Below are 20,737 nucleotides of genomic sequence, written 5' to 3'. Positions count from 1 at the left end.
GTCCAGCTCAGCCTATGCTACGTGAGACCTTGCCTCAAAAATCAAAAACAAGGGCTTAGAAAGATGGCTCAGCAGCTAAGAGTATTTGTTGCTCTTGCAGAGGACCCAAGTTTGGGTCCCAGCACCCACATGGTGGTTTACAACTACCTGTAACTCCAGTTCCAGGAAATTTGATGCCCTTCTCTGACTTCTGAGGGGTACCAGTTTTGTACAACGAACAGATGCATATATGCAGCAAAACACTAATAAACAGAAAATAAAATTCAAAATATTAAAATAAAAAACAAGCTTATAAAAGAATTACCTGGTGTTGGGTGGCTGTAGTACCAGCTACTCAGAACCCAGGAGTTTGGGGCTAGCCTTGGCAACACAGCAAATTCCTTCTCTTAAAAAAAAATAATAAATAGCCAGGCAATGGTGGCACATGCCTTTAATCCCAGCACGTGGAAGGCAGAGGTAGGATCTCAGTGTTTGAGGTCAGCCTGGTCTACAGAGCAAATTCCAGGACAGCCAGGGCTACACAGAAAAACTCTGGCTCCAAAAACAAAAAACCAAACCAAAACAAAATAATAATAATAATGATAAAATAATATGAATAAATAAAGAGTAAATAGAAAGTGCAGGCATTAATCCTTCAGACAGAGTCTCAGGAGCCATCCTGGGTGCTTGGCCCAGTGCACAAACTTCCAGAGGCTTCTAGGAAGGGCAGGAAGAGGACCCCAGCCAGGCAATGCAGCAGGCCCTGAGAGCAGGGAGGGCAACATGATGCCTGTGTCATACATGCCTATCCCATTGTGTACCCCATGCCCATACATGGCCTTGCACGGGTCCCCTCATAAGCAGCCTGCTTGCCCTGCATATAACCCAGCCTCCACTTAGCCCAAAATCCTGCACCCTGCCCTCTTGCTGCAGGAGCCCAGAGAGGCATTTCCTGTTTGGGGGCTGCCTCCTCCCCCTCTAAGTCCAGGTTCCCAGGGCCCCTGACTGAGCCAGGGTAAGGAAGCTAAGTGGCAGCCCTTGGCCTCCTCCTCACTCACTAACCCCTAATGCTGGTCCTGTTGGAGCCAGAAAACCTGGGAGTGAGATAGGCTGAGTAAAGGGGTTCATCAAATACTTGTCGGTTGAGGTTCTCCATTCTCCGCATGGGGTTATCAAGTTGATTCTCATGTAGGGCCTGGCAGGAATGGGAGGAGCTTCATAGGTTAGATCATTTAGCATGCCACATCATCCTTGCCCTTGCCTGTCCACCTAAGGGCATAGCATGTCAGTAAGACTGCATGTATGAGACTGGGGTTTGGCTGCCTGAGATAGACAGGGTGTCAGAGAGGATGCTCTTGCCAGGAGTTGGAAGAGGAGTCTGCATACATACTGTGATGGGAAAGGGCTGGCCCGAGCAAGTCGCTGAGCTGAGAGTGCAGCCACATACTGATACTGGTGAATCCAGATTCCGGTCTCCACGAGTCTCTCAGGAAGACATCTTCACCCCAGCTGTCTTAGCTGCAGATCCTGCTGAAGTTTCAGAGGGCTGACTAAGGATGCCTCTCGGGCAGGCAGTTCCCCTTTTCCCTGACTCTCAGCTCTGTAAGGCCTGAGGTAGCCCGTTAGTTAAGTGCACTTCCTCCCCTCCTCTGCCCTGCTCCTCTCACCCCAGAACCCCCCACCCCACTGCTTCCTGCTCCAACAGCCCCCGGGGAGCTAGCAGGGGAGCTGGCAGCCGCCCCAGCCCACTCCTTACAAGGCGTGAGTCCGCAGGGCCCGCCCCCCGGCCCTCCCGCCGGAGGCCTCGATCCCTCCCTCTGTCAAGAGCAGCAGCCGACCCGAGCCGGGCCAGTCGGGGGGCGTCGCGATGCTGCTGCGCCTGCTGCTGTCCTGGGCGGCCGCGGTGCCCGCACTGGGCCAGGCCCCCTGGATACCCGAGCCCCGAGCCATCTGCGGCCCGGGCAGTTGCTACGCACTCTTTCCCCGGCGCCGCACCTTCCTGGAAGCTTGGAGGGCGTGCCGCGAGTTGGGGGGTAACCTGGCCACGCCGCGGACCCCGGAGGAGGCCAGGCATGTGGACAACCTGGTGGGCGTCGGGCCGGCCAACGGGCTGCTGTGGATAGGGCTGCAGCGGCAGGCTCGACAATGCCAGCCGCAGCGCCCACTGCGGGGCTTCATATGGACCACGGGAGACCAGGACACCGCCTTCACCAACTGGGCCCAGCCGGCTACGGAAGGACCCTGCCCGGCCCAGCGCTGTGCTGCCCTTGAGGCCAGTGGAGAACATCGCTGGCTCGAAGGCTCCTGTACACTGGCTGTCGATGGCTACCTCTGCCAGTTTGGTTTTGAGGGTGCCTGCCCTGCCTTGCCGGTTGAGGTGGGCCAAGTAGGCCCAGCTGTCTACACCACACCCTTCAACCTGGTTTCCAGCGAGTTCGAGTGGCTGCCCTTTGGCTCCGTGGCAGCTGTGCAGTGCCAGGCTGGCAGGGGAGCCTCTCTGCTGTGCGTGAAACAACCTTCAGGTGGTGTTGGTTGGTCCCAGGCTGGCCCCCTGTGCCCAGGGACTGGCTGTGGTCCTGACAATGGGGGCTGCGAACATGAGTGTGTGGAAGAGGTGGATGGTGGTGTGTCCTGCCGCTGCAGTGAAGGCTTCCGGCTCGCCGCAGATGGGCACAGTTGTGAAGACCCCTGTGCGCAGGCCCCTTGTGAGCAGCAGTGTGAACCTGGTGGGCCCCAAGGCTATAGCTGCCACTGTCGTCTGGGCTTTCGGCCAGCTGAGGATGAGCCACACCGCTGCGTGGACACGGATGAGTGCCAGATTGCTGGAGTATGCCAGCAGATGTGTGTCAACTATGTTGGTGGCTTTGAGTGCTATTGCAGCGAAGGTCATGAGCTTGAGGCAGATGGCATCAGCTGTAGCCCTGCAGGAGCCATGGGTGCCCAGGCTTCCCAGGACCTTAGAGATGAGTTGCTGGATGATGGAGAAGAAGGGGAGGATGAAGAGGAAGCCTGGGAGGTCTTTGATGGCACCTGGACGGAGGAACAGAGGGTTCTATGGATGGCGCCTACACAACCACCTGACTTTGGCCTGGCCTATAGGCCCAATTTCCCACAGGACGGAGAACCTCAGAGATTGTACCTGGAGCCTACCTGGCCACCACCACTCAGTGCCCCCAGGGGCCCCTACCACTCCTCGGTGGTCTCTGCCACACGGCCCATGGTGATCTCTGCCATGGAACCCACACTGCCTTCTGCCCACAAGACTTCTGTTATTTCAGCCACGCACCCAGCCCTCAGCCCTGTCCACCCACCTGCCATGGCCCCTATCACACCTCCAGCTGTGCTCCCTGAGTACCGGATCCCCAAAATCAAGGCCAATTATCCAGACCTGCCTTTTGGCTACAAGCCTGGGATTATCTCAGCCACTCACCCAGCGCGGCCTCCTGCTTACCAGCCCCCCACTATCTCAAGCAGATATCCCCAAGTATTCCCTCCCCACCAGTCCCCTGTGTCTCCAGACACCCACAGGATCACTTACTTGCCTTCAGTCCCACCTAACCTCGACCCCAGGGATACCACTTCCAAAGCTCATCAACGCCCCCTGGCCCCAGATGTTCCAGGCATCAGAACCCAGGCTCCCCAGCTTTCTGTCTCAGCTGTCCAGCCCTCTCTGCCTAGCCCCTCTAAGTCCTCTGCCCACGAAGCCCCTGTGCCTGCTGCCACCCATCCTCCGGCCCTCCCGTCTCCTCTTCCCCCTCAGAGCCCCGTTAATCAGACCTCAACTATCAGCTCTACACGTCCCTATTCCAGAGCCCCTCTATTCCCAAGGGAAGGAACTCCCAGTCCCAAACTGGTGCCATGGCTGCCCTCAGTGGCCCCTACAGCAGCTCCAACAGCCTTGGCAGAGGCGGGTCTTGCAGACCAAAGTCAGAGGGATGACCGGTGGCTGCTGGTGGCACTCCTGGTACCAACATGTGTCTTCTTGGTGGTCCTGCTTGCACTGGGCATCGTGTACTGTACCCGCTGTGGCCCGCATGCCCCCAACAAACGTATCACTGACTGCTATCGCTGGGTCACACAAGCTGGGAACAAGAACCCAACAGAACCCATGCCCCCCAGAGGCAGCCTTACAGGGGTACAGACCTGCAGAACCAGTGTGTGATGGGGCACAGATACCCCTTGTGGGGTAGGAGGAAGGGACTTGCTTTGGACACATGGATGAGACCGCACCAGGGACTTATGGGGGTTACCCAGATGGACAGAAAGAATTCTGCTCCTTGGGCCCAGCATTCATGGCAAAGGAGACACCAAGGCCTCCAGGACCTTAAGGGGTGGGTGCTGGGATCTTCTCCAATAAATGGGGTGCCAATCTCACCCAAAGCTCCTGACCCCCACTGATGCCTGAGGGGAGGGCCTGGGAGAACTTGTGGGAGGGATATAGAGTTCCCTTCCATTTATCTAGGTAAGGTAAGAGTTCTTTAGAGGAGGTATGCTTCAGAATTTTCCGTGAAACGAGCTGAGAGAGGGCTGGCTGAGCCTTGCCCACTGTCCCACAGCAAGTCCAGGATTCTAGAGGTTTGGCAGGGAAGAAAGTCCGTATTTACTCTTTTTATTAAAATGCAAAGAAAAGCAGGGAAGACCTTGAGATGAGGGTTTCTGATGAACTGGACTCTAACTGGGGTTTGGGAGTCACAGGTCGGAGGGCGTTGGAGATTCAGAGCACAGCAGGGTCTCCAGTGGTTGGCATTTCTGAACTTTCTTCTGAGCATTCTTTCCAATGTCATAGGCTGCCCAGAAATCTAGGTAGGGGGAGAATCAGGGTCACCCAAGGATGCTACCACCCTATGGTTGTAGGGACTCCTTCATAGGAGGTAGTAGGGGGGGAGGTAAGAATAGGTGCCCAGAAGGCCGAGAAAGAAAGCCCAGTTCTAGCTCCCTGGGTCCACTTAGAAACAAGACCATTAGAGACCACGCTTTACTCTTCCCTGTGTTGAGTGGAAGTGGAGCTGCTAGGAGAGAAGCCAGAAGACTCTAGCTTGAGAGAAGGCCCAGGATATTCAGGGCTGGTGTCCTAAGAACCGAGGAACTGTCTGGTCAAAAATCACCGAGTGTGGGATAACCTCCCCGTCATCCTCAGCTGATTGTCCTGAGGGGGAAGGGACGAGACCTGGAAGAGGGAGGCGCCGGTTCCACCACCTCTATAATTTTTTAGCTCAGCCCTTGAGGCCTCTAATTATGACTGGGCAAAACCGCACCCCCGCCCCAGGCAGGTGAGGAGGGGTGGCCCGGCGCCCTTTCTCTACCCGAAACCCCTATGCCACATTCTCGCCCAAAGATTGTACCTTAGGAGACCAGGAGAACGGGTGTGGAGCTGGGGACCAACTGAGAGTGGGGGTTAACAGAGGGGGCGGAGGGAACGCATCGCCGGGGTAGCCACTCTCACGTTCCCCTAACTCAAACCAGACGCCCCTGCCAGATCCTTCCCAGCTCTAACCTCGAAGACGCTGTCGAGGGGGTGGGGGGGGAGGTTGATGGATGGAATGGAGGTAGGTTGCCTGGTTTTCTAGAAAGCCTGGGTCTGAGAGGATGTAGGTATCACTTATGGAATGACACTGCCTGCTGGGACAGAGGCCTGAAGTTTCTTCCCGTGACCCCTGGCAGAGGGTCGATGGCACCCTGTGGGAAAGAAAGAGTTAAATGCGCTGCAGTCCGCGGGAGGATGGGTATAGGGAAGGGGGCCCAGAGCCGGCTCTTTGTCATCTGGTAATGAGCACCAGATGCGGAGCTGCGTGCGGGCCTAAACAGACCGCCTCCCAGGGCAGAGCCCCCGCCTGCGCCCAGACCCAGGCTCCGCCTAGGCCGAAAGCTGAGTCTCAGGCTCCGCCCATTAACTCCCAGGCTGCGCTTCACCTCACCCGGGCGGAGGATGCTTAGGTTATCAGCCCCGCCCCTCCGGTCCACGAGCCACACCCCTTGGAGGGGAAGAAAACTCTCCAGAGGCCACGCCCTTCAAAGCAAGAACCTCGCCCCTTGCCAGCTCAAAGATGCCTTCAGAGCTATTGCCCGCCCCTCTGCCCTATCAGCTCCGCCAGGGCCCCGCCCAAAAGTGACAAGCGGTGTCCCCCACATCTGAACAGAAGCGGAGACAAGAGGAGTTTATAAATCCTGTCTTCCCCGAGGTATGAACTCCGCCCAGAATTTGCACATTCTCACGCAGTTACTCTGAGATACAAACTCTGTTCCTAAGAGACGCAAGCAAACTCCGCTCTCCAGGGAAACGGAGTTGCCCTCAAGCTCTTCAGACTCCGCCCCCTCACTGAGCTCACGCCGGCGGAACTACCTCCAGGTAACCGAACCCCTCCTCTGCCCTGCACTATGAAGATGCTTACAAGCCACGCCTTTTAATAATACTTTAAATCGGGTCCACCCAAGGAAGCCCTTTAAAGGCCGCAAGGTGGCTCAATGGATACTGCTGTCAGTCCTGACATGGGAACCACATGGTGGAAGAACAGACCCCCGCGAGTTACCCTGTGACGTCCATGGGTCCATTATCGCCAATACAAAACAAAAAATTTAAGAAGCATATGCTAGGCGGCGGTGGTGCACGCCTTTAATTCCAGCACTCAGTAAGCAGAAGCAGGCAGGGGTATCTTTGAGTTCAAGGCCAGCCTGGTCTAAAAAGAGAGTTCCTGGACAGTCAGGGCTATTACACAGAGAAACCTTGTCTCGAAAACCCAAAAATAAATAGAGAAATAATAATAATAATAATGCCCTCTCTCCGGACTCCCCAGAAGTACCATCCACTCTGGGAAAGAAACCCTACCTGTCCCCTCATGGTCCGCCCCGCCCTTGTGGTTACTCCCCAACACACATCTCGACCCCTGAATGCAAAATACACTCGGGGAGCGCACGCCCGAGCACACACACACACACACACACACACGAGAGAGAGAGAGAGAGAGAGAGAGAGAGAGAGAGAGAGAGAGAGAGAGAGAGAGAGAGAGAGAGACTCTCCTCTCCAATCCTCTTATCGAGCCTCTGAGCCTATCCCTGGAGCTCTTCTTACGGTAAGAGAGCCGGGCAGTGTCAATAAATGGCCATTTAGCGCCACCTGGCTTTCGCACCACGGACTTGCAGGCCACCGGGAGGATCTAAAAAGCATACTAGGGGACTGGAGAGATGACTCGGTGGTTAAGAGCACTGACTGCTCTTCCAGAGGATCTGGTTCAATTCCCAACACCCACATGGCAGCTCACAACTGTCTGTAACTCCAGTTCCAGGGGAACTGACACCCTTGGCAAAACACTAGTGTATATAAAAGAAAAATAAAAGCACACGCCTTTAATCCCAGCACTCGGGAGGCAGAGGCAGGCGGAACTAGATCTGGTCTACAAGATCTAGTTCCAGGACAGGCTCCAAAACCACAGAGAAACCCTGTCTCGAAAAACAAAAAAAAAAAAAAAAAAAAAAGAAAAGAAAATCTAAAAGGCATATTAATTATTCAATAATTACTTGATTTGTTTGTGCTACTTAAATATCTTCTGATTCTCCTGCCCCACAAGACATATATTCATCCTTCTGTTTGGGATTCTGTACCCAAGGATGCTCGACTTTAGTAGTCAAGCCACCCTATCAAGTGGCCCTAAAAAATCTTTAAATTGACTGGTAGGACTCTAATTGTCCCTCCACATAATCCTGTTAGCAGAGGAGAAAGCACACCTTCTCATCTGGGAGCAGAATCCTTGGAACTGGCCCTGGTCGCTCCAGGAAGTGCTCTGACATTCGGGTGTTTACTGTCTCTGGGTGTGGTTTTAGGCTCTGAAGCCCTGTTTGGAAGCCCAAGGTGGTAGTTTTTAGGGAAGTGTTGACACCAGCCAGAATCTCAGGAGATTCTCTCAGCTTAAACACGATCTAAAAACACTTCCACCTACTCCATCATGAGAGCATGTTTTAAAGGGCAGAAGTCCGCAGGGTTCCATAGAACCGTTTCAAGAATCACTAGGGTCGACTACAGGCGGTGGAGCAACCATATCACCTAGAAGGCTTCTGCGGGGCACCCTTTCTCAATATGCTTTAGTTAGTGGTAAAGTTCAAATGCTCACCAGTCCCACAGCTCCCTAGGACATGCTTCATGCCCAGAGACTTGTACAGGAAAGACTCCAACTGCAATGCCTTACCTGGAATAGCAGGGAATTTCCTGCCCATTCCTAGTCCAAGACACATCTGACTCAATTGAATGCTACAGTGTAGGACATCCATGGTTTAGATGCTATGGGGGGAGGGCAGGGTTTCACTGTGTAGCCCTGGCTGTCCTAGAACTCGCTGACCTCAAACTCACAGAGATCCACCTGCTTCTTTCTCTTGAGCCCTGGGATCAAAGATGTGCACCACCACTGCCTGGCTTTAGATACCATTTGTTTTGTTTGGTTTTGTTTTTTGAGACAGAGGAGACAGGGTTTCTCTGTAGCTTTGGAGCCTGTCCTGGAACTCACTCGAAAGACCAGGCTGGCCTTGAACTCACAGAGATCCACCCATCTCTGCCTCCCGAGTGCTGAATTAAAAGCACGTGCTACCACTACCAGGCTTTAGATACCGTTCTTATTACCATCAAACAGATAGAAAAACTGAAGGCATTGCTTGAGTTAGGGACCAAAGCGGAAACAGAAGGCAGATCCAAGATTCTGTGATCTTTGAATTTTTCATTTATTTATTTATTGTGTATTTAGGGGTGTGATAACCATATCAAAAAATGTGGGGGTCAGAGGACAACTTGTGAGAGTGAATTCAGGTCATCAGGCTTGGTGGCAAGTGCCTCTACTGAGCCATCTTGCCGTCCCAGATCTCCACATCTGAGTCTGGCCAGATCTGACAGCCATGTCTCTAAATTAGAAAAAATTCCTACCTCCCAAAGACTGGCTTTAATCTTTTTTTTTTTTAAGTTTCTAAGAGGTGTGTGTGCTTGTGTGTGCCCAGGTGTGATCTTGACCATAAACTTGATGGGACTTGGGGTTGCCAAGGAAGCGATCCTTCGGGTATGTCTCAGAGGGGTTGCCTAGATTCGGTTATTGAGGTGGGAAGACCGACCCTGAATGGGGCGGCGCCATGCCATGGACTGGAGTCCCTTTAACCAAAGGGAGCTAAGGGCAGCAGGCATCTCTCTCCTCTTTCTCCCGCTGCCTCGAGTCTTGCTGCTGTGCCTTCCCCGCCATGACTGTACCTTGAAACTGTGAGCCAAAATCAACCCTTCCTTTCTCAAGTCGCTTTGGTCACAGCATTAAGACAGATAACTAACACAGGAGGCACACACGTGTGTGTGTGTGCAGGTGCATGTGCAGAGGTCAGAGGTCAACGCTGGGTGGGTGTTGACAACGTGGGTGTCCTTCCTTGGAGACTGTCTACCTTACTTTGGAGACAGGGTCTCTCACTGGGTCCTGGGGCTGGCTGCCCAAGGAGCCTCAGGGGTTCTCCAGCTCTCTTCTTCCCCAGCGCTAGATAATGAGCAAGCACTACTGGGTCCTGGGGATTTGAACTCAGGTCCACATGTTTTCCAGGCAAGCACTTTCCCAAATATCCCCAGCTCCAAGAGCTTTCGGGATGAGATTGTATAATGGAAGAGTCTCCAGCTGATGATACTGGGATTAACGACTTCTCTCAGTATGGAGTTAAACACCTGTGGCTTGGGTTGGGGGGATGCTGGAAATAAAGCATTTCCTATGAACATGGGATCCGAATGGTGTGTCCGAACATGCTGTGGTAGGAGGCCTTTGCAGTTCAAGCTTAGCAGAGGTTTTTGAGAGATCAGGGATTTTCACAAGACAGTCAGTATTAGGAGCTGGTTCTCTACATCAAACAGATTGAGGTAGGTTCCAGCTTTGTAACTTCATGGCTGGGGGACCTCAGGCAAGTTTTCTGACTGCTCTGAGTTTGCCTGCTTGTCTAAAAACTGAGGGGCCTTCTATAAGAGTTAGTACACCCACAATCTATTACTCATCTACCTGGTCACTCATCTCTTCAGTTTTTATTGAAACCCTGCCATGATCAGACTCCACTAGAGATCAGGACACGACAGGGGCCTGAGAAGAGAGCAGCAGGAATTCATAAAGTAAGACCAGCTGGGGCACTGCTGGGTGTCCTAATCAGGCTTCTGTTCCTGTGATGGAGATGCCTTGACCCAGGCAGGTTGGGGAGGAGAGGGTTTATTTCAGCTTACAGCTCTCACTTTGCCACTAAAGGGGGTCTGGGCAGGAAGTCAAGCAGGGCAGAAGCCTAGAGGTGGGAACTGAAGCCGAGGCCACTGGCTTGCCCCCATGGTTTCTCAGTCTGCTTTCTTAAAGCACCCAGGACCATCATCCAGGGGTGGCACTGCCCACAGGGAGCTGGGCCCTCCCACGTCAATCATTAAGCAAGAAAACGCACTATAGACATCTGGTGGGGGCACAGTCTCAATTGAGATTTCCAAAATGACTCTTGCTTATGTTGACATAAAACTGCTAGCACGAGAGACAGCAGAAACTCTGCTGCCCATAGCTGTGGTGGAACTGGGCTGAGAGGAGTGAGCGCGCAGAGGAGTGAGCGCGCAGAGGAGTGAGCGCGCAGAGGAGTGAGCGCGCAGAGGAGTGAGCGCGCAGAGGAGTGAGCGCGCAGATCTGAGCAGGACCCAGGGCTGGACTAATGTGAAGGAGAGGAAGGGCTGATGAAGACTTATGAGGGTTTTGTTTATTTATTTATTTAGAGAAAGGGTTTCTCTGTGTAGTCCTGGAACTTGCTCTGTAAACCAGGCTGGCATCGAACTCAGAGATCTGCCCTGTGCCACCACCGCCCAATATTTTCAAAAGATTTTAAAGTTTTATATATATATATATGTGTGTGTGTTACATGTATGACTCTGTGTGGGCTGATTCACATGAATGCAGTATGACTGGGGGCAGAAGATGGGGGTCATAGCCCCAGAAACTGGAGTTATAGGTGATTATGAGCGCTGAGAGTCAAACTTGGTAAGTGCTGTTGACCACTGAGCCACCACTCCAGCCTTGACTTCTGAGTTTTGACTTACCCCTCCTGGGTGATGTCATTTATTGAGGTGGGAGCTTAGGGAGCCAGTCTAGTGAGGTATCATGGTTTATGCTGTGGCTTCCCTAACACATGCCAAATTTTGATCTACACCGTAGCATTGCTGAGAGGTGATGAGGCCTAAGTGGAATGCACTTGAATCATGAGGGCTGACTCAGACAGCCTGTTTGCCAATGCTGAGTTCGAAGGGTTTAGAGGTTATCCCTGGATTGCCCAAGACATGTGGACGCTGGCATCTGCTGGCATCTGCGACTCTAGACAGAGGACCAGGCTGAAGATGTGGGTTTGTTGTCCATCCTACCGTGCTGCTGAGAGGCTCTCAGAACACTGCCAGGCTTCCAGTGAGCCTTGCTACTCCTACCATTGTGTTCTCAGGTTCTCTGGGGAAACAGACAGGTCGAATTTTGTTTTGTTTTGTTTGTTTGTTTGTTTTTTTAGATTTATTTATTATGTATACAGTGTTCTGCCTGTGTGCATACCTGCACCCCAGAAGAGGGCACCAGATCTCATTACAGATGGTTGTGAGCCACCATGTGGTTGCTGGGAATTGAACTCAGGACCTCCGGAAGAACAGTTCATGTTCTTAACCGCTGAGCCATCTCTCCAGCCCCCTGTTTGTTTGTTTTTTGAGACAAATTTCTCTATGTAGCCTTGGCTGTCCTGGAACTCCAAACTCAGAGATCCACCTGCCTCTGCCTCCTGAGTGCTGGGATTAAAGGCGTGCGCCACCATCACCCAGTTGGACTGATTTGTTTTATGTTGCTATAACTGAGCATCACAGACTGGGTGATTTATAGCATTAGGAGTGTACTTACACTGGACGGTGTAAGTTTCCACTCACTGGGGTGGCCCAGGCCAAACAGGAGGCCATGAGAGCCTGGTCCAGCCAACAACTTTAGCTGATCCCTTGACCCCTTTGTCAGACCTGTGCATGATGGAACCTCGGCGCAACTCAGACTGACTCCGAGTCCTACAGAGGAAGTCTTCTATGCAGGCAGAGAGAGCGAGTCTTCATTGTGTCTTGACTGAAATCTTGACCTGCAGCAGCCAGAAGAGAGGGCAAGGATCACAGTGTCTTAAAGCCAAGTAATTAATAAAGGCTGTGGCAATAGAAATAAGGGGAAATGGTGACTTAGACTAACATTGTGCTCCTTTTTCATTGAATTTGGGAAGCCTATGGATGTGAGGGCGATCTGGCTGCGACATCTGTCACCCCATTGATCGCCAGGGTTGAATTTGGGAAGCCTATTGTGCCAGTAGAAACCCAGGATCTTTTACTTGACCTGACTTCTCTCTGCACGGGGCTGCAATTTTCAAGGTCACTTCCAGATCCAAGGCAACTACTCAAGTTTCAACCCTCACCTATGCATTCCGATGTGAATGCAGGATGCAGCAAAAAAGACAACAGCCTTTTCCAGTATGGTCTGTTCCACAGGGCATCTTTGAAAGTCCATTCTCATGCCTCGCTTATGTCTTAGAATCATGTCATGCGCATATGCAAGGAGGATAGACCTGTCTTTTGGTTGGGTCATTGCCATCTAAGATACAATTGGACTTCTACTGTTGAGGAAGAGAGAAAAGCCAGCCAGTGGGCAGATGGTGGTTGTGGTATCAGCGGAGAATGAGAGAGGACAGAGCCTCCCCTGGGAAGCCTTCTTAATGGTTTGGATACTGTAAGGTTTTCTACTTCAGCTGTTTGTTTATTATATGGAGTCTCAGGTATCCCAGGCTGATCTTGAACTCCATATGTAGCTGAGGATGACCTTGGACTTCCAACCCTTCTGCCTCTACCTTCTGAACACTGCATGATAGGCCTATATAATCACAATTGCTATTCAGTTTGGGGGCTGGAACTCAGAGCCTCTTGCATGCTAGGCAAGCACTCCACCCACTGAGCTACACTCCCATTCCACATAGCAGGACTTTGGCTAAGCTCTTCATGTAGAGCCTTGCCTCTTCCCTTCTCAGCCATTTGCCATGGCTCCAGTTTGCCCCAGTTTAAAAACAGATTCTGGCCGGGCAATGGTGGCGCACGCCTTTAATCCCAGCACTCGGGAGGCAGAGGCAGGCGGATCTCTGGGAGTTCGAGGCCAGCCTGGTCTACAAGAGCTAGTTCTGGGACAGGCACCAAAGTTACAGAGAAACCCTGTCTCGAAAAACCAAAAAAAAAAAACAAAAAAAAAAAAACAGATTCTGGTGTTTGGTTTGGAGCCACGGATCTTTGCTTCTACTTTCCCCATGCTACTCAGTGCCAGGTTCTGGGGAACTGATTGCATTTCTGCTTCTCCCCCAGCCCAGCGCTCCTGCGCAGTAGATGTCCCAAACAACTGTACATACAATGTTGATACTTTGCCCAGATGCTTTCTGGTGCTGAGGCACTTCCTTTGTTCTTTATTCTCTTTCTTTAGATCCCAATCTGGCTTCCCTGGGTCCAGCTTTGTGTCCCCCAACCTGCTCATCATCCATTGCCCCAGACTGATCAGTAGCCACCGGATCAGTTCTCCCACAGTGGGAACTAGACCTCACTTCCTTAGACCTCTGCATGCCCAGCAGATTTGCATTTGCCACCTGGCCGAAAGAGGAGTCATTTGGGACAATTCATAAGATGTAGTCTGTTTCCAGTATTGGGGTTGAGTGCAGTTAGCTACTCAGGGCATCTCAAAGCCGAGTCTCAGAGGCGCTGGGCGAGGCAGGAAGGTTCCCACTGTTTATCTGAATGTTAAAGCCACTCTGGGTCTCCTCCCTGAACTCCTCCATTGCACCTGACTCAGTGTAGCCCAATGGTCTTGCAGTGGTGGCCTTGGACCCATCACCCAGGAATGCACATGGGAAACCTTTCCTGTTTTCCTGTTTCATAACTTTATTTAATGTTCTCTGTCTCCCCCACCCACCCCGCCAGCCCCTGAGAGGGGGTGGAATCCCCAGTTGGAAGGGAAAGGACTATTCTGTTCTCCCTAGGGAGGGATGGTGTCCCCAGGACAGGCTCCATGGATGGAAGAAGCAGGGGCTTTCAAGACAAGGCAAAGGCATCATCCAGAAGGCTGTGGCCAGGGCAGAGCCTCTCGGATGCCCTATGGTTCTACATCCTGTGGATCACCTATAGGTGAAGAGCAGAGAAACCGGGGGGAATGGTAGAGACAAGGCTAGGGTATTGTGCGGCTGACAGAGACAGGTATGAATTTTAGGATGCTGGGACTGGCTGTGATGAGGTTGGAATAGGGAACCCTGGATCACAAGGGAAGCAGGATGTGGTGAAGGTGCAGCAAGAATCAGGGAGACCAAGGTGGGGGCAAGAGAGTGAGTCTGTCCTCTGAGAACTGGGCTTTGTGAGGGAACCGCACCTTAGGGCCTGGCAACAAACAGGGCACTTGCCCTGAGCAGGGGCAGCAGAGGAGGAAGAGAACTCTGGTGGGCAGGGGACCAAGCTGTGGGATGGCCACAGCCAGCTGTCTAGCTTTAGGACAGCCATCCCTGCTGGGTATGGCCCCAGGCCACCAGTTTGTGCTTCTATATTGCTGGAGGGCTCCCCATGTAGCTCAGCCATGGCAGAGAGGCAGGCAGCTTCACCCAGGTCTCCTCCCTATCCCAGTCTCTCTGGATGCCTCTCTCCCTGCCCAGCATCATCTGCTATTACAGGAGAGCATGGTGATGGTTGGGGGAGCCATGCTGGGGACAGATCACAGACTCAACTTAGGTGGCATTGACTTCCCCCTCAAAGGACCACAAATAACTGTGTCTAAGGATCCCACCCCACTCCCGCCCCTTGTGCACGGCTATCTGTTTTCTTTCCTGTTTTTGAGAATTATTCAGACACCCGAGCCCATGGTGAGATGGTGAGGAGAGAGGGGTGTTCTGGGACTGTAGGGGGCGGGTAGCTCAGAGTGCACCCTGCCCATCTCCCCGGCAGCTGCTGTCCCCATGGACAATGAGCACCGGGAAGTAAAGGGCATCCTCATAGCATGGAGGACTTTCCAGAGGCTCAGTGTCCTCCCCTCTGCGTCCCAAGGGACCTCCACTCAGGCTGCGGAAGACCCCTGGGGTGGCCCGGCCCCCAGCACCCAGTGAGAGGCGACTGCGGCTGAAGGGCAGGCGAGGCCCACTGGGCCGGGCAGGAGGCAGGGAGTTGCTGCTGACCGAGCGGCGGCAGCGTTGGCAGCCTCTCAGGTAGGCCCCGGAGCTGGCACCCATGACCACAGCCTCAGAGTAGCTGGGCACCAGTTGCCGATTGGAGCAGATGTGCCACTCAAGCTCTGTGAAGTCCACGGTGGCCACTCGAGAGAGTGGTGGCCCGCTGGGCACAGCCCCTGGGGGCGGTGAGCTGGCACCGAAAAGCTTCTCCACCTGGTAGTGTACGTGGGCTGTCCCATAGGCTGCCACCACGCGCAGTGGCCAGGACAGTGTGGCCGCGGATACCAGCCAGAAGACCCAGGCTCGGGCGTACCAGGGTGGGCTGCGGGGGTCTGCGAAGACCATGAGGGACTCACGGAAGTCCACGTCCTTCAGATGCATGCCCTCGCGGGCCTCCAGGTAGTCATCCAGGCCCTCATTGGCACTGAAGAAGCGAGCCCTCTGCGTGAGGTATGAGGCCTCGGCCTCAGCACTGCCGAAGCTGAAGCACTTGGTGAAACGCAGCCGTGTGGCTGCGTGGTCTGTCAGGCCCACAAGCTCCTTGGAGACATCACGAACACCATGTGCAGTGTAGTCGAACTCACCCCGAGCTGTGCGACTGTCCGCCCTTTCATGGTAGACCTGTGTGGTGGTGTAGGCATCCCCATTGCGGTAGCGGGTGATCTGGCGTGTGCGGCGCACATAGTGGTAGCTGGTGGCCTTCCACCAGACACAGGGCGGAGCCTGCTGCAGCCGGTGGATCAGGGCAAGCACGGTATTGGCATCGGTGCGAGGCGCCTGGCACGACCGCACATGACAGTGCCAGCACTCTGCCAGGTAGAGGAGGTAGAGGAGGGAGACGAAGGCCAATGGGATGTACAGGTAGCCATCAGAGCAGGGACTGGCTGGGTAGGTGGGCGGTGGACCGCCAGCCCCACGAGCCAAGGCTGCCTCAGGCCCCAGGACCAGGCGAGGCACAGTGGCCAGGCGACACCAGGCCACCACAGCCCCACAGGCATGGATGAGCAGTGTAAGGAGCAGGCACTTCCAGTGAGACTCTCGACACAGAGAGCCTCCCAGGGACTGCTTCAGGGGCCGCTGCTGCAGGGTGGGCAGAGAAGGAGAGGCACATGTCAGTGGGCACCACTGCTGTGAAGGAGGTGGTACCCTAGGACCCACTTCATAGAAGAAACTGAGGCTTCTAGGGATTGAGGTATTCTGCAAGCCTCACAGTAGCAAACCTTGTCTATCTGCTTAGAGCCTGCCTCCCTCTGTGCCCTGCTGTCTCTCAGTCAGGAACCTCCCTACCCCTGTAAGAGCACAATGGAGAAGAAACGACCCTCTCCCAGTCACCACTGAGAAATATGACTTCTGGTAGTTCCTGCTCTGTTTCTAATTTGCTGTGTGCATTTGGCCACATTTTTACCCTCTCTGGGTCTGGATTTTGGTCCTGTTGGTCTGAGAGGCTGATGTGGCAGGGAGCAGTGTGTGTGTGTGTGTGTGTGTGTGTGTGTGTGTGAGAGAGAGAGAGAGAGAGAGAGAGAGAGAGAGAGAGAGAGAGAGAGAGAGAGAGAGAGAGAGAGAGAGGTGGACTATGGAGACAGCTATATATAGCAGCTCTGGGGTGCCAGCCCTTCTGTGGCTCGGGCAGACCACTCTAGCACTGTGCGCTGTTTCCTCATTCATACATCTGGTTGTTGAAGATGCAGAGAGATCACATGTGGGAATTTGCTAGCATAGGGTCTAGCCCTGGGAATAAACACTTTTGCTGCTACCCTGCGACTCCCATTGGTCCCTTGTTCCACTAGGGATGGCAGGAGACTTGGGAGAGGCTGTTAAGTGAGAGAGACATAAATACTCAGAGAGAAGGGGAGAGAGAGAGAGAGAGAGAGAGAGAGAGAGCGAGAGAGAGAGAGAGAGAGAGATGGGCTGGGAGCAGATGGAGGGCCACCCTTCACTCCCTAACTGTCCTGAAGGGAGAGGTGGAACACAAACCGCTGGACACCACAGACTACTTCCTGGCACATCTTCCATGGCTGGTAGGGCTGACAGCCTGGCCACCTCAGCTCTGGTGTCAATAGAAGGGGAAGGGAAAGAGGAAGGGGGACTGGGAGAGGAGGTGGAAGGTGTAGATATCACCTCCTCAGTCCCACCATGCCTTGAGAGGTCTAACAGGAGAAGGGACAGCCCTCAGTCCCATCCACGGCAGCCTGCTCCCATTTGTATCAAATTTATAGGTGCATTCTGCCACCTAGACCTGTCCCAGCCAGGTGCACACACCCACTCACCCACACCCCCAACACATGCTCATCACAGACCCACCCACTGCAAAGGAACAGCATCCCTCATACAAGAAACAGCAGACCCTTGCCTGTTTTCAGAGCACAAGCTTCATGGCCATAGCAAGGTATACTCAGACACGCCATCACTTCACCACAGGACACACATGTACATACATAATACACACAGTCATCCAGACACATGCGACCCTCACCTGACCACAGTGCACATCTACCCCACCCTATAGCAACCTGACACCCACAGCCCACACTTAGCCACACGCTAAAGAGACACAGCATGAAATCATACACACCCACACTCTTGGGTGAAGAAGACCCAAGGCAAGGAACCCACCAGAGCCTCACCTGACTACAGGGTACATATGTCCCTACTGGAGATACAGGGAACACACAACCGGAATTCTGTCTCACACACACCACACATACAAGCACATTACATCCAGTCACACACACAGACCGCTCACCACCCTGCTTTCCACACTACCACCTATCCATCCTACACTTGGCACATCCTCCTGGCCAGAGCCGAGGAGGGGCTCTGAGGATCTCAACCACTGGAGTGAGCCCTCTGTCCTCACCTGGGGGTGGGGGAGAGAAGGGTATCAGCAGCCGCTCCCTTCTCTTCCCTTCTTCCCTCCCCCACCCCCAGTCCGTGCTACAGCTGCTGCATTGCAGGCACTGCCCGCTCGACACCTCGTGAGCAACCGGGCAGGACTGGGGACCTGACCCCAAGGCCTTGGCAGTCGGGAACAGCATCCCAGGCTGCGCTCTGGAACAGGGACGCGTGGGGGCCACAGGCGCTGACGTCACAGGGCCGGAGAGGATGGTTGAGGGGGCGCCGAGGGCCCAGGTCTCCCCTACATTCCTGCTCAATCATTCCTGTCCTGACCTACGAGGACCCCGAAACCACGACCCCAGCCAGAACGCTGTCTTTCCAATGACGTCATTACTGGAGGGGCTCCGGGACTTTCCTCCTTAATCCCCCTCTGCGGTTCGCCCCTCCACTTGTCCCCTTCACCTCTCTCCAGCCCTGGCTCGGTCCCCACCACACGCCGCCTGTACCTCCTCTCGCAGCGGCTCGCTGTCCGGAATGAGTGCGGGCACCTCCCCGCAGTCGCCACCTTCGCCCTCCGGCATGGTGTCCTGGCTGCTCCGGCTGCCGGGCTCGGGCCCCGGGCATGATAAGCGGTGGGGCGCGTAGGGCTGCGGCGCTGCCCCGAGGGGCGTCCGCTCTGCTCGGCGGCCGCTGAGGAGTGCGCCGAGCCCAGCCGGAGCACAGCCCGAGCGCGGCGGCGTTGGCGGCCGCGGTGCCCGGCGCCCCGCCCTCCGCTGACCCCGCCCCCGCGGCACCGGCGGCGCCGCTGGCCGCGCCTGGCACCGCGGGCGCCCCTCGCCTCTGGGATGCCCAATCTGGGCCACTGGACGCCTGGCTTCTCTGGCCGAATTCGCACTTGCGACCTTGGGCGAGTCCTTGCTCTATGGTGCCCGAGTCTCCCCAGCTGCGTAATGAGGCGGGTGATTCTGCAGGTGGGTGGGCGCCAGCCGGGGCCCCTCTCTAGGGAATGGGCCCAGCGCTATAAGCCCACCCAGACTCCACCCCAGAAGCTTTGCTTGTTAATACCCAGAAGGGAAAAATTAGTTTCATTCGCTGGACTCTGCTTAGGGCTGGAGGGCTGGAGATAGGGCACCAGGAACTCTAGGCTGCACGATCTTTGACCAGCATGTTTAACCCCCAAACTCAGCTTTTCTATCTGAGAAATGGAGATGGAAAAGTGTTGGATTAAATTCACTAGTCTTCTCAGACCAGGCAGGGGAATAGGTTCTGTCCTGAATGGGACAGCCTTTTCCAAGATGCATAAGGCCCCAGTACTCCTCCTTCGCCCTCACTGGGCTGGGCTCCTCACACCCAGGCTTGGGTCTGGACCTTGCCCCCAATCTAGATAATTAATGGGTAGGACAGAGGGAGCTGTAAGCTAGGTGGGCTCTTCATTTGTGTGTTTGAACAAAGGGTAATTCCATGATTGTTTGAACTTTAGAAGATGGTGTAACAGATATAAAGGACTGTTTTGTGCTTTTTATTTATCATTTTTGGTTTTTTTGAGACTTGGTTTCTCTGTGTAGCCCTGGCTGTCCTGGAACTCGTACTGTAGATCAAGCTGGTCTCAAACTCAGAGGCATAATTGCCTCTGCCTCCTGAGTGCTGGGATTAAAGGCATGTGCCACCATCATCCCGACTTATTATATTTTAAATATTTATTTTGTGTTTATTTTTTTAAATTGTTATTTGCCTCTATGGGTGTTTTGCCTTTATGTATGCTTGTGTACCACATGAATGCAGTGCCCACACAGGCCAAAAGAGAGAGTGGTGGATCTCCTGGAGCTGGAGTTAGAGATGACTGTGAGCCGCCACGGGATGATGGGAATCCAACCCGGGCAAACAGTGCTCTTAACTGTTGAGCCATCTCTCCACTGCCCCATTTGTTTGCTTGCTTAGTGGGCACAGATGTTTGCTGGCTAGCTTCTAGTGTAATTGGTGTGCTTGGACACTAGGAGGACATAGACAGACGTGGAGAATGACAAAGTCCTTGTCCTCGTAGAAGTTATCCAGGGAAAAGTCTCGCTAAAGCTGGGAGGGCCAGAGGCCTGAGCCTGCCTCTGTAAGAGCTAAACTGACCCCCCTCCATTTAAAATGTAACCACATTTTAAATTTATTTCGTGTATCTCTCTCTGGGTGGGGTGTATGTGAAGCGGTGCACTTTAAGCACAGTGCAAGTCAGAGGATGACCTTTGGGAGTTGATTCGCTCCTTCCACTATGTAGGGTCTGGGAATTGAACTTAGGTCCTCAGGATTGGCTGTCTGCTGAACCATCTCACACGAAGGCTAATGTGACTCTTAAAGGCTCTGGACAAACTGATAAGATGGGAATAGGCATCCCAGGTGGAGGAGCAAAAGCAGCAGTTAGACCTTCATGGGCTAAGTTTGGGAAGCAGGAAGGTCTCACCTTATGTAAATGAACACTTAAGTAGCTAATCAACTGCAAGGATCAGAGGATGTGTCGTGCTCTCTGGAGAACAACGACCGCCAGAGAGGGGCCCTTGAAGACTGTCTCCTGTAAGGGTGGGACCGCTTACAACCTGGGTAGGAGACTAAGAGCGTCGATTAAGGGCCTCACTTTGAGATCCCAGGACTGGTGATGACTAAGGAGTTCCGACTGCACCTCAGGGGAAAGATCAGCCTCCCAAATCCACTGGACCACTGGAGAAAGCAATGGGACAAGGCC

The 20,737-nt window shown here is 53.8% G+C and overlaps 2 protein-coding genes across 2 annotated transcripts; one reads left to right on the top strand and one right to left on the bottom strand.

Moving 5' to 3' along the window:
- Nucleotides 1-1,812: 1,812 nt before the first annotated feature.
- On the top strand, nt 1,813-4,384 carry Cd248 (CD248 molecule). The gene has a single exon (XM_057778481.1). The coding sequence runs from the start codon at nt 1,847-1,849 to the stop codon at nt 4,139-4,141; it is 2,295 nt and encodes a 764-aa protein (XP_057634464.1). The 5' UTR covers nt 1,813-1,846; the 3' UTR covers nt 4,142-4,384.
- An 8,941-nt stretch (nt 4,385-13,325) lies between these two features.
- Tmem151a (transmembrane protein 151A) lies at nt 13,326-18,762 on the bottom strand. The gene is made up of 2 exons (XM_057779992.1): nt 18,519-18,762; nt 13,326-16,257 (listed from the first exon to the last, which is right to left on the bottom strand). The coding sequence occupies exons 1-2, from the start codon at nt 18,591-18,593 to the stop codon at nt 14,926-14,928; spliced, it is 1,407 nt and encodes a 468-aa protein (XP_057635975.1). The 5' UTR covers nt 18,594-18,762; the 3' UTR covers nt 13,326-14,925.
- Nucleotides 18,763-20,737: the final 1,975 nt, after the last annotated feature.

This window comes from Chionomys nivalis, chromosome 8 (assembly GCF_950005125.1).
Source record: "Chionomys nivalis chromosome 8, mChiNiv1.1, whole genome shotgun sequence".
NCBI lineage: Eukaryota > Metazoa > Chordata > Mammalia > Rodentia > Cricetidae > Chionomys > Chionomys nivalis.
The sequence above is the reverse complement of the archived record's forward strand: the minus strand, read 5'-3'. Positions and strand labels throughout refer to the sequence as shown.